At 37.3% G+C, this 18,346-nt stretch overlaps 1 protein-coding gene across 28 annotated transcripts in view; it reads left to right on the forward strand.

Moving 5' to 3' along the window:
- Positions 1–18,346, forward strand: part of ANK3 (ankyrin 3) — a 681,670-nt gene that overhangs the window by 446,323 nt on the left and 217,001 nt on the right. For all 28 annotated transcript variants that reach the window (XM_073886212.1, XM_073886216.1, XM_073886210.1 and 25 more), the window contains 4 exons: positions 6,532–6,633; positions 7,054–7,152; positions 7,363–7,461; positions 14,330–14,428. In XM_073886212.1, the coding sequence (XP_073742313.1) occupies positions 6,532–6,633; positions 7,054–7,152; positions 7,363–7,461; positions 14,330–14,428 (399 nt within the window). The remainder of the gene's footprint in view (positions 1–6,531; positions 6,634–7,053; positions 7,153–7,362; positions 7,462–14,329; positions 14,429–18,346) is intronic.

Genomic DNA, 18,346 nt, shown 5'->3' on the forward strand with positions numbered 1-18,346 from the left:
TAATGGAATCTTCTGCAGCCGCCGTAATACATGGACTACAGTTACACATGTCAGCATGGATGATTCTAAGAAATGCAATAGTGCACAAAGGAAGCATGTCACAGAAGGATCCATAATGTAGGATTCCTCTTATAGAGAATGCAAAGATAGCCAACTACATAATATTTAGGTTAGAGAGGTTTACATAGATGTTAGAACTATGAGGAAAGATGTGAGAATGATTAACTAGAACAGAGGATGCCTTTGGAGAGCTGGTCAGGGAAGTCTGTGGAGCTGCTTATAAATTTCATTCTTAGCTCACTGGGCATGCTGGCGTTTCTTTATTTTTCTCTAACCTGTTCACATATGTTTCATACATTCTTTTGTATGTATGATACACATTATAAGCACTTTTTAAAAAAATTGTTATTTTTAGAGAGAGAGAGAAAGAGAGTGGGGGGGGGCAGAGGGAGAGAGAGAATCTCAAGCAGACTGCCTGCTGCGTGGACCCCACTCAGGGCTCCATCTCACGACCCTGGGATCATGACCTGAGCTGAAATCAAGAGTCAGACGTTTGACTGAGCCCCCCAGGTGCCCTGATAAGTACTTTTTTAAGGGAAGATAAAAACTATAAAAGCCTCTGGAGACAGAATATTTGCTAGGAAGCATATACATAATTTCTGGAAGAGAGTTTGAGGGAAAGAATAAAAAAGAAACAATCTAGGACTCCCATCTCTCATTTCTCTCTCTCTCTCTCTCTTTCTCTCTCTCTCTCTCTCTCACACACACACACACACACACACACACGATCTCTAGCTGTGTATGGTGATCAATGTTAACTAGACTTATTGTGGTGATCACTTTATAATATATACAAATATCAAGTCATTACACTGTGTACCTGAAACTAATATGATATTATATGTCAGTTATACCTCAGTTAAAAGGTTCACACCAAAGTTGTATACCTGAGTGGCTAGGAAATTTGGGGACCTTCAAATAAAAATAAGAAAATCAGAGGAATTTGATTCACGTCTCTGACATTAATACCTAGTTGCAGTGGCAAATGAATTATAGGTTCTCAGTAATGTTTGTTGTACGTGGAAGTACTTACATAGTTAATTTAATGGGTGGATGGCCTGATGGATGGATAGAAGATGAATGAATGAATGAACCAAGAGTTGCTAAGCATAAACGATGGAGCAAGCACTTATTAACCCCCCCTTTTTTTTTGAGAGAGGGAAAGAATCTGCACATGCGTGCTTGAGTGGGTGGAGGGGCGGAGAGAGAGGGAGAAAGAATCTTAAGCAGGCTCCATCCTCAGCATGGACATGATGTGGGGCTCGATCTCATGACCCTGAGATCATGACCTGAGCAGAGATCAAGAGTCGGACATCCAACTAACTGAGCCAGCCAGATGCCTTAAGCCCTTTCTTAAAGTAGTGATTAACAGCCTAGACTCTGGAGTCAGATTGTCTGAGTTTACATTTCTGCCATTCATAAGCTGTGTGTCCCTGGGAAAATCAGGCATCCTTTCTATAGCTCAATTTCCTCACCTGTAAAATGGAGCTAGTAGTAGTACTTTATTTGTATTAGTTGCCTAGGGCCACCATGGCACCACAAACTTGGTGACTTACAACAAGAGAAACTAATTCACTCACAGTTCTGGAGGCCAGAAGTCCAAAATCAAGGTGTCCACAGGGTCCTACTTCCTCCAAAGGCTCTGGTGTATTCTTCTTCCTTGCCTCTTCCAGCTTCTGGTGGCTCCTGGCATTGTTTATCTTATTGTCAACTTAACTCCAGCCTCTTCCTGCATCTTTACATGTTCTCTATTATGTATCTGTGTGTCTTTTTTTTTTTTTGAGGTACAGTTTACATATCACATTGTATTGGTTTGAGGTGTACAACATAATGACTTTATATTTATGTATCTTCTCTTCTTCTTCCAAAGACATCAGTCATTTTATTTAGGGCACATTTGAATCCAGTCTGACCTCGTCTTAACTAATTTTATCTGCAAAGATCTTGTGTCCAAGTAATGTTATGTTCTCAGGTTGCAGGTGGACTTGAATTTTGGGGAGATACTATTCAATTCACTATACTACTTCATGGAAATATTATAAGGACTAAGTTTATTATAAGGATTCATGCAATTAATACATAGTATATTAAGTGACTAATATAATGAAGTTATTACAAGTACTTATAATAGTGTCTAGCATATAGTCAGAGGTATGAAATATTAGTTTACTACTGAGGTTGGCACTTGGGAAATGCTTATTCATTCCAATCACTGCTTTCTGCTGAAAAATATCAATATTCCAGTATTGGTAGGAATGCTGAGTTATTAGGTTAATTCATAATAATGCTTGACTCTGTCCTTGCAGGTATTTCCTTGAAAAACACACGTGGTTCATATTTCTTTCCTGTCTAGTAAAATGACTTAAGTAGATAAGACATGAAATGGTGATGAAAGATATTATCGTTTTTCCAGATTCTTCCTTCAGCCTTTGATCATCTAGGGGGAAAAATGCTGACCAATGTGCTTATATTCATTTTATGCCAACTGACTCCTTAGGGGTGACCTCCTCTGTAGTACTTTTCATGTGGCAGAGCTCAGTTTCTCATGAGACCTGATTTCCTTCCATAGTGCTGTGTCTAAAACTGGCCTTAAGAGGCATTGTGATGACAGAACATTGAAGATGAAAAAGCAGGCTGTAGCCTGTGGTAAGCGTAACTCCTAAGTTTCTAATGAAATGATAGCTAAGAGGTACAGTACACTGATATTGAGCCAAATACAAAATCTTACATATATTTTAGCATTAAGGAAAAAAGGACATTGTATAGGTACTGTAGACAGAATTTGAAAATAAAATAGCGAAGACTCCATTATTTACCCTGCCACCTAAGCAACATGATTTGGAATAGTTTAAGAGTGAGGTGAAAGCAAGCGAGTCTTCGTTTGTGCTGTTCTGTTGCATTCACCACCATGCACCCAGGTGTCGGCATGACCAGCGCACTGTCAGTACTCAGCGGATATTCGTGGAAGGAAGATGTGGCTGCATTGCTTGCAGGTGGCTGAGAATAAATGGAGGATCTTGGTTCTTTTTCTGTAGCCATGAATAACTTCACTTCCTAAGTCGTCATATTTCTTCAAGGCAGATTTCATTTTCCTCCTCTTGCTTTTTCTTTGTATTTTCCTCCCTCTTCCTCCCCCCATACTCTTTCTTTGAAGTATACAGTGGCTGATTGTTATGTATTCGTGTGTTCCGCATGCCTGTATGTAATAGAAGGCTGAGAAAAGTGAAGAAAAAAAATTGTGTCTTTCCTCTTCTTCTTAAAGTTCTCAGGTGATAAACTAGCTACCTCAGAGAATTATCTGGTACCAGGGTCGCTGGGTGAAATAGATACAGTGAAAGTGTCTGCCAGAAACCCTTTATCGTTAGAGTAGGTGTTCTTTTTTTTAAGATTTTATTTATTTATTTGTCAGAAAGATAGAGCACAAGCAGGGGCAGCAGCAGACAGAGGGAGAAGCAGGCTCCCCACTGAGTAGGGAGCCTGATGCGGGACTCGATCCCTGGACCCTGGGACTGTGACCCGAGCCGAAGGCAGATGTTTAACCAACTGAGCCACCCCAGCGTCCCTAGAGTAGGTGTTATTAAACAGGAATCCATGAGATGGCTTGGCAGTCCTGAACCACATGAAATGAGTGTGCAAATTATGTGTGTACATGCAGATTTGATGTGTATATTGCAGATTCGGTGTATGGATGCATACATGTGCAATTGTTGGAGGAAAAGAATTTATTCGTAACTTTTGTTAATCTCAAGAGAATCTGAACTCCAAATAGGTAGAGAACCACTGAATTAGAAAATTTGGTTTATATTGTTTGTATTTGGCATTGCTGTAGAGAGTCTGGTAGGAAAATTCTGAGAGGTAAATGGATGGTATATACAATTGCCAAACTTTTCGGATGTGGGATCAATGCAGAGGCTTACCTTGAATCATGATACCTCTTTTTGAACTTCTTTAGCGGCTGTTTTTATGCACTCTAAGTCAGAACTGGGGATGCTTTACTCACCGTTGTTATCTCTGGCAGTTGAAATATCCAGGCAGACTGATGTCATTTGTTCCCAGAACAGCATCAGAGCCCTTCTGGGCAAATTCACTGATAAGTCATTAAGCAGGCACAAAGAAGATGATGTTTTATGGTACAATGAGCCATCCTTGCATAGCGAATTTGTTTCTAACTGAACTTTAAACCAGACAAGAAAACCCTAACCATCTCAAAGTAGTGAGCCTCTTTAAAAATCGTATTTTATTTTTCTTGAAATTCCTGGAAACTTTGGTTTGTCCATTGTCTATTTGAAGCTCTGATTAAATGATTTGCATGCTTGATTCAAATCCCAGTTTTATTTTGGCCATAGCTGCGTGTGTTCCCAGGTACCTGACTCAGTGGCTTCGTTTATCATCTCTGGCGGTCAGCTTGGTATTCTAGCAGGTTCTCCATTGAAATAGTTGCTGTTGTTGTGAAGACTTCCTGTAGTGTTGCAGGCAGTATTTTAATTAATACAGTTACTTCCACAGAATTTACTTATTTATTGGTTCATTCATTCACAAAGACATTTATAGGCACCTGCTATGGGCCAGGATGCTTCTAATTGCAGGGGAAACAGAAAGATGAATGTTATACTATAGTCACTGGCTTGTGGTAGGTCAAGGCATGTGGTAACTCAGGCCAAAGATTTAAGCCTATGGAAGCCTACAATCTGTAAATAAATTGGTTTACTCTTTATTCAGAGCAGTGATGCTCAGCTGGGGAAGTCCCTCCCTCCCCAGCTGCCAAGGGAAATTTGGCAATTCAGGATACATATTTACTTGTCATAAATAGGGAATAGTTGGTAAAGGCCAGGAATGCTAGTAGACATCGACACCGAGCAGGACTATCTCCCACATCAAAGAATTACCTGGATCCAAATGCCAGTAGGGGCACCCGGTTGGCTCGGTCTGTGGAGCATGTGTCTCTTGATCTCTGGGTTGTGGGTTTGAGCCCCATGTTGTGTGTAGAGAGTACTTAAAATAAAATAAAATCTTAAAAACAAATGCCAGTGGTGCTGAGATTGGGAAGGCCTGATTTAGAGGAAAAGGGATAGTCCCTCAGAGAGGCATACTGCTATACATGAGAAAGGTGGACACTACAGAGAAGGAGGCCTCTCCTTCGAGGACCTGAGCAAGTCAAATCTTAACTAAATTGACCCCCACCAGAACCAAAGACCCTCCTGAGAGATGGGATTTCCTTCAGCTCAATTACATTTCCAGGGATGAATTAGCATTCCTCAAAGACTGGCATCTTGTCTGCTTTCCAGTTGCCTGCCCCTTGATCTGCCTCTGCTCATTCTCAAGGGGCTTACAATTTAGGGAGGAAGAAGGACAGGTAAACCCAAAACTATAAGGCTGTGTGAGAAATACCAAGAGGGCTTAATGACATTAATGCTGTGGGAGCACTGAGTAATTCATCTCTGCCTGGGAGGTCTGGGAAGGCTTTCCAGTTGAGGTGGCCTGTGAACGGGGGCTTTGAAGGGATTCGCCAAATGGCTGAAAGAAGACAATCTCCTCTGTTATTTAAGCCACACCCTGCATGATTGCATTGATAACCAGCGGGGAGATGGTTTTGCCTCCCCTTTCAGGAAAACCTGCTTCTGTGGTGTCCTACACGGATCAGGACTCCTTTCCCAAATTGTGCAGATCCAACTTTGAAGTCTTTCCTTTCTGTTAAAGATTTCACTAGTAGGTGGTTTCAACCCCGCAATGGGAGATACTAGAGTTTAGCAGAAAGGCAGAGTTGTAAGTTTTTGGTGAATGAATTACAGATTTGGTGTTTGTTGTTTTTAAATTTATATGTATTTATTTATTTGCTCCTGCTAATGCTCCTAATAGAGTTTTCTCAGGTGGTGACCTTAGCTTGCTTGAAAATATATGGAAAGTATGCTTCACAGTTTGGGTAGACATTTATAAATGCTTTTCAAATACATTCTGTGTTCCAACATATGGCTATGGGCTGTAGGAAAATCCAAGAGAACATCCTCCAAATTCCTGTTAAACTAGTATAACAACATTAAATGTATTTGTGAAGCTATGAATTGAAAAATTGTTTATAATAGTTAAATATGAAAGAATGGAATAGATGTGAAGTTTCTGACAAAATAGTGAGATTTTCATAATGAGACCACCAGGAAATTAATGGGATTGGTCTTTACTCTCCAGGAATCATATGTTGATTTAAGGTACCTACATGGTATGGGAAATTTTCTCTTTCAGTTCAGGATCAGTTATGACATCACACAAAGGGTAATTTTGTATACTTGAAACTAACTTTTCAAGAATTTGTCCTTTTCTTGGTGACTTTACAAAGACCTTTAAGAGTATTTTCATGTTAGAAATATAATAGTTCAATTTAAAAATCTTTCTTTTTAGTTTGGACTATAAGCTGAGTAGTTCTAACATGTCTGTGAGTTTCATTTTTCATCAAAATATCCTTCTTTTTTTTTTTAGTCTGATGCCAATGCAAGTTACTTAAGAGCAGCTCGAGCCGGACACCTAGAAAAGGCCCTTGACTACATAAAAAATGGGGTTGACATCAACATTTGCAATCAGGTTAGTTGTGGTTATTGTTGCTGTTTAATTTTTGACTTAAAATTTTAAACATCCAGACTATAAACTCCTTGAATCTTTCATTAGTTATTACCAAGACTTTCTCCCTTTTTTGCCAGTTTGGGTGGTTTTGCTTTTTGTTGTTTGTTTGTTTGTTTTCGTATTTTCAAATGACTCTGCTTTGTTAAAGGAGCATTCAGAAATGTAGGTAGGCGTCCTTTAATAATTCCTAAAATTTAGTAAATAATGATACCAGAACAACCCACCTAATTTTTAAGTACCTTTATTCCTAATTCAAGTTTCAGCACTGCACACATACAAGTAATTGTTGGTGGGATATGATCTTCAGAGCTCTAAGTAGACTAAAGTTTGCTGCTGTATTCTCAACCTGCTGAGTAAAGCTTTCTCTTCACTCTTAATCAGAACGGGTTGAACGCTCTCCATCTTGCTTCCAAAGAAGGCCATGTAGAAGTTGTTTCTGAACTGCTACAGAGAGAAGCCAATGTGGATGCAGCTACGAAGGTCAGTATCCCACATTTAATGCTTTTTATGTCACTTGACAAATTCAGTGAGGATTCAGCCCTTGATAAGAATCAGGGCAAACTTCTCATGAGATACTTGTCAACCATGTTCTCTTTGGGAAACTTATAAACATGGAGGGATTCCATATTTTATAAAATGTTGAAATAGAGAAATAAAGAGGGTGAGTTGATGTATCTTTTCATTTTACAGAAAGGAAACACAGCCTTGCATATAGCATCTTTGGCTGGGCAAGCGGAGGTGGTAAAAGTCTTAGTTACAAACGGAGCCAATGTCAATGCACAATCTCAGGTAAACCTACAACTCTATTGCAAATAAATGTTGTTATAATTTATAGATGTTCTTTGGGCCAAGTTCTGTATCCTCTAAGAATACAATTCAGTGAATAGTTAAATTGTCACAAATTATTTAAATTCATATATATCCTCTTTACATGTGAGAGAGATTTTTTAAAGTCATCCATCTATGAAACTGGACTAGTAGTCATAGACACAGATGTTTAGGGAATATCTGTAATGCAGAGTCTTACACTATGGTAGGATGCTAGCTCAGGTCTACTCTCAGTACCTCAGTAGGCTCAGTACAAAGGAAAGGAGAATTCTATAAATGAGGAAATGCTCTTAAAAGTTCATTATATTTCAGTGCTTTATCTAGTTGAAAAAAAGGGAGATACTGCTTAATTCCTGTTTAGTCACTAACTAAGGCCTCATTGTTATTCCCTGAAACAGATTAAAAGAAAAAAAAATAATAAACTTTAGAATTCCCCAAACTAAAATTTCTAGATTCTTTGTTTTGGATATAAGCTAATGATTCATTCAGTAGGACCTCCTATGTGCTCTGAGTCTTGCGTGAGGTTCTAATTAGATTATCATTTGGTAGACTTTCAGTCTAAAAGAATTTACTTTAAAATAGGTTTAAAAATCGTCCTTATAATCTGAATTTTTCATTATTTCAGTCTCCACAGAAATGAGATTATATAGGAAAGCAAACATCATCATAACACAGAAATATCTGCTAAGAACCTGACCATTTTTAAAACTGGTCCTTACTCAAGTGTTCCTTCTCGTTGGATGGCTTCATGTACTCCTGTTTGTCCGACTGTACCCCAGGCGGTTGGATACTGAACAAATTGATTACAGAACAAAACCGCAAGTTTTGCAAAAGACACAGGATGGCATGAAGTTAGGGGGATGGTGTTGGAGAACCTGGGTGCACAACTAAACTGTGGGTTGTGGTTTTCTAGCAATGTGTGAAGAATTAGGATGATTTCCTGATAAGTGTTTCAAATGAGAATGATTTGAAAATCAAAAGATTTAATGACCAGAAAAAAAAAAATAATAACCTAGGTGAGGTCTTTGGTTTGCAAATCCATTTGCAAAAAGGCTGTCTTTTTACTTAGGCTGTGAAAATAAAAAGTGAAGGACATCAAGCTATCATATAATTTTGTTGGAAAAGTTTTACTTTTCCTCCACAGAAATCCTATTTGGTTTAGTCTTTGTTCATTGTGAGAACTCATACATGAATTTCAGTTATAACCAGTATTTTGTTAATTCCTAAACTTGCTTTTACAGGTGCTAGTTTTGTCTTTTAGAATAAAGTCTCAATCTCACTTTTTTCATTATTTACTATGGTCTTTTGATTTCCATTTTTTTTAAGATTTTATTTATTTATTTGAGAGAGAGAATGAGAGAGCACATGGGGGGGGAGGGGTCAGAGGGAGAAGCAGACTCCCTGCTGAGCAGGGAGCCTGATGCGGGACTCAATCCTGGGACTCCAGGATCATGACCTGAGCCGAAGGCTGTCGCTTAACCAACTGAGCCACCCAGGCGCCCTTGATTTCCATTTTTAAGTGTACTGGATTTCCCCAGCCATCTTCAGTACTGATTATCTTTGGCTAACAGGAGCCTCCTATATTTTATGGGTCCATGGAATTGGGGCGACTTCCTCCATGGTTACTACGGCCATAGTAACATGGTGCTGATGCTGGTAAATATCAGTGTCATGGGGAAGCAACTGCACAGCGCTTCCAAACGTGTGATTTCTTGTATGTCTGATCTGATTATTTTCTAGTTCCTTGTGGTTGGACCTTTGATACGTGGTCCACTTATGCTGATTCCCTAGGAGGGTTTACTTGTAGTAATAATGCTTTTACAGAAGGGAATGATATAAAATTGAATATTGACAAGTATAGCCCACTGAGAGAGATACAGACCAGCTGACTATAAGCAAAGCATCATGCTTTTCAAACATCTTTTTACTGGAAAATAACTAGTGTTAAGCTCTGAGAGAGTGGGAGAACTCTTTAATCCATTTTCATTTCCTTTATCCCCCCAAGGGCAAAGAAATAAACTTCCTTCTTTTAAACATTTCACACATTCTTGACCGATGTTTAGAACAGCCATAATTTTAAACCTCCTTAACGATGTTGGAGAGAATCTGCAATTGAAATCAAATCCTGACCCGATTTGATTTCAATTTATACACATTCCCTAGCGATGATGAAGTGACGGAGAAGAACATGGGCTGCAGAATTCCCTGTTCCTTGCAGCTGTGCTTGGCATGCCCTGCCCCGACAGTTCACAATGAAGCAGGCCCCCTTCATCTGGACACCTGCTGCCCTGTGCCTCTGAGCCGCATCATTCCTTGGACAGAATAAGTAATAAGATGGCCATGCAGCACAATGGGGTTTCCATGATAACTCCTGGTAGCAGCTTTTCAAGAGGAACTCTTACAAAGAACGACAAGCAATAATGCCATGAGATTAGATTCCATTTATGTGTCAGCACATAAAGCATCACAGGAGTATTAATATTCAAGAAAGACAGCATCCCTGTCTGAGTGAAGTTTTAACCAAATAGGTAATATGTAATAGCCAACAAGAACTAGTGCCAAGAGAGTCCCCCACCTTCCTTATATATAAAAATTCTCCTTATCTTGAAAATAAAAATGAAATTGGACAATATCAAGTTCTGATCCTATAAACTGAGGGTCTGTAAGCTAAGAATTTTTAGATGTTACTTTAAATTAATTGTTGTCATTGCCTTGATCTTATATCTTAATATGTTAGTTAACTCTTTTTTATATTACTTAACATTCCAGGAATGATTAGGCCTACCCTGAGAAAGAAGTTGGGTTGGATAGTTAAATTGTGATTATGAAGAACTCTACAATGATTAAGTCCTTCATACTTTGTACTAAATATGGCAACAAGGATTACTAGTGTTTGCAATTGGAAAATCTCAAACTGCCACATCAAATGACAGCCCTCACTCTTTTCTCCTTCTCTGTCTTTATTCTGTAATATAAGGCACAGACTGTGTTTATCAAGAAGCAAAGTCTGTTTCAAATAATATTTTACCATAACTATCAAAATATTCTAAATTTTCATAGTAGTATTAACAATGAGAAGACCCTGTGAGGTTTTTTTTTTGGGGGGGGGGCTGTTTTTTAAAATTTTTATATTGTGTTTATTTAAACTCTGAATAGGTAATACATTCACATGGTTCTACCATCAAACGGCATGAAAGACAAAGTGGAGGTCCTCCTCCCATCTCTGACTCCCATCTGCCCAGTCCCCACCCATCTCCGTCCAGGGTGAAACAGGTACTGGGTTTCTGTGGATTCTTTTCAGAAAGGATAAGACCCTTTGATCAAAGCAGTGCCTCCTTGGTCTTTTTCTGTTTTTAAATGTTTCCTTTGGTGGGGAGGTCAGGTCTTGATGAAGTCAGAAGATAGGAATGATAGAGCCTCTCTGTCCTTTGACCTTATAGCACACCTGTAATCTAACCCACATTCACAAAAATCAGTATCAGATGTAAATCAGTGTAAATCTGTCGCTCTGCCCTGAACATTTAAATTCATAGGAGCACTTCATGACGTACACAGGCTGACTCTAGGAACCTAGGATGGATAAGAAAAGTTCATGGATGAAATGTCAACCCTTACTTAAATGGAATAACAGGAGCACTTTCTTCTTTATTTTATTTGGGTGGATATTAGGCAGCATGCTTTAGTATGATCAATAAATTTGTAGGTCTGCATATTTGCATGCTTTTGATAACACCACAATAAGTGTTCCAAGCAAAAGGTCTTGAAGATTAATGGATAAAATCATACTTTCTCAATCTTGAGCTGTTCTGCCCTTTGAAAATTGAGTCTGTTGTTGCTACAGAAAAGAAAAATGTAAATTGGGCACCCATATGTTCCATTTTGGCCAGCTCTTTGTTTTGGAAATCTCCTAAGTTAGGAAATTAATTAAAAAAAAAAAAACAGTGGTATGCTTTCTTCTCTTAAGAGAAAAATAACATTCTTTCTGAAATTGGACCATTCTCCCTCTGACCCTCTGCCCTCTCGTGCTCTCTATCTCTCATTCTCTCTCTCTCTCAGATAAATAAATAAAATCTTTAAAAAAAATGTTCTGGAATTAGATAGTGGAGATGGTTGCCCAAGTTTGTGAATATACTACAACACACTAGATTGTACACTTTAAATGGGTGAGTTTTATGGTATGTGAATTATATTATCAATAAAAAGTTATAAAAATAAAAAGTATGAAAGAATGTGACCATTCCAAAACTGACCAGCTTTCGGGCAATGCAATAGAATGGCAGCACTCAAAAAAAAAAAAGAAAAAAAAAAGGAGAAGCGATTGTGGAAAACAGTGAATTACAGGGCTCAATCTGGTTGTGATCCTTATCTACATATTATTTTTGAGTAATTCCAGTTCCACAGTTCACTCTCTGCTGTTGTGAAAAGAGCATATGGAATGATCTAGAAGTTGTGATTCTTAAGAATCACTCTTTGGAAACGCCGGGTCTGTAAAAACAGCATCTTTTAAACCTCAGTACCTGGTCTTGGATTATCTTCCTGGGTCATGAAAGGTTTGGTTCTGGAAGATAAACTCAAGGACAGTCTGCATACATCGCGCCAGAAGCCAGATACTTATAGATAGACCAGTGTTCCTTAGGTAATCATGAACTACAGCAAAACCCTGCCCTGAAGCTGAGAAAATAACATCCATTTCCAAATTTTTTCTTAAGAGCTTTACTCCTAAAATCTGAATCTTCCATCTAGAAATTTCAGCTGATGAAGAAAAACAGATACCTAGTAGTTCACTGAGCTATCACAAAAATCCACCCTGGTTTTTATCTTTCTCTTCTTCCTTAATATTTTCAATAGTTTTTTTTTTCTTTTGTTTTGGTTTTTAAAGGATATTTAACTCAACCAAGGATAAAATGATCTTCCATTTTCGTCAAATTAAGGAAACAAAAAAAAAATAGCAATATAAGGGTAATCCTAAACTACCTGTCAGTTTCCCTCATAGGTCTGGGCAGAGTGACAAAAGATGAAATACTCCAGGCACATACACACAAACATGCACACACACACACGTATACACACACATTGTGTTATAGTTATTCCATGTTCCATGTTTGATGTTGATAAAACCTTTCATGATCGAACAGAGTAACAATGAACTTCAGTGATGTCAGTAGGTAGATTATTTAAAGGGAAGAAGCTCGAATGCTGTGTCATATTCTACTGCTTCTAATTTCATGTCTCCAATTTGGAGCTTGGCAACTGGATAACCTAGCTTTTTAGAATTATGTGTAAAATAGAATAAATAGAATAGAGGAACTCTCTGATCAATAAGAATGGTAGATTTGGGAGAATGGTAGATTTGTTATGTGACATCACTTTTATCAGCTCAAGGATCTTTTTAACTTACTTTTTTAAAATTCTCAGCTAAAAGCCAAAAAAGTGATGTCACCAGAGCCTGAATTATAGATAAGTAAGGTAATCATATAGTAAATGGTATTTATAATGATAAACCTAAACCTTTTGAATCACAAAAGTTTGAGTAATAGTTGGTACGTTTTATTTAGAATATATTTACTTTTATTCTTTCCAATTGTATAATGTATACAATAAAATTTCCAGAACATTCAGTCAAATAGAACTGTATTCTGAAAAATTTATTCAAAGAAAATTTGCTATGATTTGAAAACTATGTCTTGATATATGTTTTGCAATAAGATTTTAAAATATTACATAGACAACATATGAAAATATTTCATAGATATGAAATAAATTGTTCTAGAGAACAATCACACATATGCAACATATTTTTTTAAAAGATTTTATTTATTTATTTGACACAGAGAGACACAGCGAGAGAAGGAACACAAGCAGGGGGAGTGGGAGAGGGAGAAGCAGGCTTCCCGTGGAGCAGGGAGCCCAGTGCAGAGCTCGATCCCAGGACCCTGGGATCATGACTTGAGCCTAAAGCAGATGTTTAATGGGCTGAGCCACCCAGACACCCAAGCAACATATTTGAATAAAAAGCTTAAGATGCAATGTACACATTCATGTACTTGAATCCAGGTTCTTTGGCAGTTGGCCACATTTCAGACAAACATAAATACATACCTATAGAGAGTGTGTGTGTACATATATGTACATATGAATGCGTGTGTGTGTATTCTGAACATGAAAATACCATATCTTTGCAGAAAAAAATGCAAGGCAGGCAACTTACAAACTATCAATTACTAATTGAATTCTGTTTTGAAATTGAAGTATATACCCTTTTGCATATTGGTGTTCTTCCCTTTGCTCCAAGTCACCTCACCTGTGTTGAGTTTGAAGCTCTTTGAAATTAATATAAATTCCTTCCAAATTAGGAAATATGTCAGACTCTTAATTTTATGTGAAAGTATTAAACCTTTTATTTAAAGTAGGTAATTATTGGTGTGGGGGAGAAAAACTCATTGGGACAATGACCAAATGTATTTTTCTTCATATCCTCATATCATCTAGGAAAATTCTTTACTCCTGGTAGGTGCTCAGTAAGAGGCTGATGATTAAACAAATGTACTTACTTATCTAAAGTGGATAGGTGTGAATTATACATTATTAACTATGAACTACACTCAAGTTATAAACTATGAACTATAATTTTGAAATATACTTATAAATTCTGGTTAAACTATCATGCTTAGGCTTTTTAATAAATATGAATAGCTGCATTAAAGTATCATTAAAATTATTATACACAAGCATTTTCTGGAACATATAATATCAGTACCATGGAAAACTAGATTGACCCTGTAATAAAGCCACAGACAAACATAGAAACATTTCATTTCTTCTTTTGCAGAATGGTTTCACGCCATTGTATATGGCAGCCCAGGAAAACCACCTGGAAGTTGTCAAGTTTCTTCTTGACAATGGTGCAAGCCAGAGCCTAGCCACAGAGGTAAGACATGTTGGTTCTTTCTGTGGGTAAGTTCACATGGGTGCAGGACATTTTGTAAGCCTGGAGTTAATAGCATGGAGAATCTGTCCCACTAGAGTTTTAGTTACAGTCATATATTAATGTGAGGCTTCTTCAATGTTTATGAAATACACTAGAAAGTCTATTTTCAATTTTTAAAGAATCTTCCATTGCACAGATACCCTTTCTGCTCTAAAATGCCTGGCTCTACCTTTTAATTGAGCTATTTGTTTAATATCTACATATTTGCTTTAGAACACTATTCTGTTTCTTATAATTTTGCGTCAAAGGCAACCACTGTTTTTGAAACATGTTTGTAGTACGACAAGTTTGAAATCTGTTTTTTCCAAATATGTTAGCATAATTATAATGATTTAATTCACATTTTTCAACAAAACTATTATGTTTTTAAGTGTTACATAAACATGGTAGTGAAGAAATTTTTGCAGTCTTGAATAGAAGAGTTGTTTTAAAATAAAAAGTTACTTAAGTCATTGGGACTGTCCTAACGTAATACAGTTTATTTTTTAAACTAAACTGGGTGGAAGATTGTGCTCCCTTGTGAAGTGTATCATTAGAACTATATTGCTAATATTAAAAGATCAACATTTGAGTATTCTCTATTTTTAACAAAATAATGAAAACAGATGCAGGATTATCCCTGTCATAATACTGCTCTTCTTAAATTCTGACTTGTTTTCCAAATGGCACAAGAAAGATCGTGATAGAGGAATTGCATATAACCTCACCCAGCTTTTGAGATCATGCCTTTTGGGGAAACCACTAAATAAATGAAGAGGCAGTTTGCACAAAAAGAAATACAAATGACCATAAATGTATGAAAATATCACATCCTCACTCATAGTCAAAGAAATATTAATTTATTAATCAGTTAAAAATGAGATCCAGTCTTTTGTCCTGGAGATGAGGAAAAGAATTTAAAGAGTAGAAGAAATGGGAGCTTTCCTACAGTGTTAGTAGAGTTGATCATTGTTTGTAACACTTTTGCAGAACATTTAACAGTAACTGTCAAAAGTTAGTGTTTATGTACCTTTTTACTTAGCAATTCTGTTTCTTCTAAGAATTTACATTACAGATATATTAGAGGGGGATACAAAAACAGTATAGGAGAAATTCATCAACAGAATTAATATGAACAATTTTTTAAGAACTGGAACGAACCTAAATATGCACCAGTAAGAAACCTGTTTAATAATATTTCGATACTCACACAATAAAATGCTATTCAGCATTGTCAAAAATGAGGCAAGACTAAAGATGCTGTTAGAAGAAAATATCCATATTTTTCTCAGTGGTTTATTCTGAGCAGTGGGAGGGAGATTTACTTTTCACTTTATACCCTTCCATACTGTTGAAGATTTTAATCATGAGAATATACTGTTTTTGTGAAAATATTCTTAAGGGTAGGTAAGAAGTAACTACTCGTCGATAAGAAAAGAACACACATTTGGTAGGCATAGAGCAGTGCTTACTTGTTGGATAAGAGAAAAATCCATTCCCATTTTTCAACGGAAATATTAAATAATATAAATATCCCAATGAAAGTGATTTCATAGTACTTTCTTGGCCTGTGAAGGAGAAGGTAGTCTTTTTAGACTGATGTACAGATCACTAAGTATCTCTCCTTTAGAAGCAAATAAGTCCAACTTACTGCTACGTCCTTGGCCTGATTGTGGTTTTTAAAACCTTTTCTGTATTAACTATGTACTGTATATCCTATCTTTTCCATATATATATATATTCCTTCTTTTTGTAATTAAGATTCTGAAGCATTAGGTTAAAGTATTTGTTTATTTACCTCACAAATAATTATTAAGCACCCATTATGTGCCAGATACTCCACAAGGCATGGAGGTTCTCATGGAGCTTCTGTCATGTTTCCTTTCGGCTTGTATTTTTCCTCCTCTTCTTTTTTTTTTTTTTTTAAAGATTTATGTATTTATTTTAGAGAGAGCAGACAAGCAGGGGGAGAGGCAGAAGGAGAGAATCTCAGGCAGATTCCCCACTGAGCTCAGAGAGATTCCCCTCCTGACCAGAGGCTGGATCTCAGGATCCTGAGATCATGACCTGAGCCCAAAGTCAAGAGCTGGCTGCTTAACTGACTGAGCCACGCCAGTGCCCCATGTATTTTTCTTTTAAGAATAACTGCACAGAGAGAACCAAACTGTTTAAACTAGGTTTGGAGCCAAAATCGGGAGCTACTAATTTTAGCTATTGACACCTTAGAGCTGGTATCTTTGTCTCTTTAATTGGCTTATTGCAGGAAGCACATTCTTGTGGGTGCTGTGGTCTCTGTTGCAGTTTATTTTCTGGTGCAAAGTAGTTTCCTTTATGTATAGGCCCTATGGGCTTAAAAGTTCATATTAGCAGAAAATATAGCCATTTAGTTTTGATTCAGAACCAGAAGCAGGCTGTCATTTTTACCCCTTACATTTTGTCCAGGTTTCACATTCACTCTTAATACACAATTTTCCTTTGACCATTCTGTTCTTTCTTTCTTTCTTTATTTTTAAAGATTTTATTTATTTACTTGAGATAGAGAAACAGTGAAAGAAGGAACACAAGCAGGGGGAGCAAAAGAGGGAGAAGCAGGCTTCCCACAGAGCAGGAAGCCCGACGTGGGGCTCGATCCCAGAACCCTGGGATCATGACCGGAGCCAAAGGCAGATGCCTAACAACTGAGCCACCCAGGCGCCCCCCATTCTGTCCTTTAAAAAATGTATTTTTCTTTTGTTTTGTAATAGTAATAGATTACGTAAATGAGAAAGTAAAGTGAAAAGCAAAAAGAAGAAAAAGCCACTGTTAATTTTCCCTAGAGATAACATTTTGTTTACTCCTTAAGACCTTTTGGTATATGTACACAACACACATATTTATCTTTATGAAAATGAGGTCATATATTTACATAGTTATGTAGATTACTTTTCTCATAACATTAAATTGCATTCGAAACTTCATGCCCTTAAGTGTAAACCTGTGATGTTCTTTTGGTAATGTCTTGGTTGTTTTCAGCCTTTCTTAAGGCTGCCAGGAAAGTCCTTCTAGCTACATTAATGATCATCTTTTCCCTCTATTGGGTCTCCCTGGAAAAGTTGAAAGAGGCAGATGGAACTTCAGCTGGTTCTCAAAGCATGAAGAATAGACAGAATTTGTGTTTGTAGAGTAAGGCGGAGGACATTGCAGGGTGGGGGGCATGGCATGAGTATAGAAGCCAGGGTAGAAATAGTTTGCACACTGCAGTTAATAAGGAGACTGCAGGAAAGGATTTATATGAAAAGAATCTGGGCAATAGTGTCCCTTAGGTGTTTGGGGCCAATATTTTACACATCCTTAAATATAAATATACTGATGTGCATTCAGTCAAAAAAGTGGTAGGAGCCCTTGTCTGATTTTCCAGCAAGGAAAAGAATGATGAAAGTGGTCCTTTAGGAAGACCAACAAGACACTAGTGTGCAAGTCACTAGATTTTCTTTCTCCCGTGTGAACACCCTTCCACTGGCGTAGCCCTCTATTTGTAGCACAAGGCTTACCAATATAAAATATCATGCCCAAGTAAAATAAGTAACTTACTTGCCAGTTCTCTAATAAAAATAATTTATAAATGTTCTTTTGAGTTCATGACAATAAAAGCATAGAAGAATTCAAATTCGAGCCAGTCTTAGGATTTTCTACTCCATGCTGTTTATTCCACTGTCAGTAACCTTAGATCACCCACAGATTACTTAACCACAGAGAAATCTGTAGTTGTCCTCTCTCTGTCAAGTCCCAGGGCAATACAGTGTGAAGGCTCAAAATGCACAGACCTGAATGTATATCTCAGTTTATTCTAGTCCTGTTTTGCATGATCCCTGTGTCTTCTCCCTTCATTGGTCAGAGGAG

This window comes from Callorhinus ursinus, unplaced genomic scaffold, assembly GCF_003265705.2.
Source record: "Callorhinus ursinus isolate GAN/ISIS: 27379988/994484 unplaced genomic scaffold, GSC_fseal_2.0 scaffold69, whole genome shotgun sequence".
NCBI lineage: Eukaryota > Metazoa > Chordata > Mammalia > Carnivora > Otariidae > Callorhinus > Callorhinus ursinus.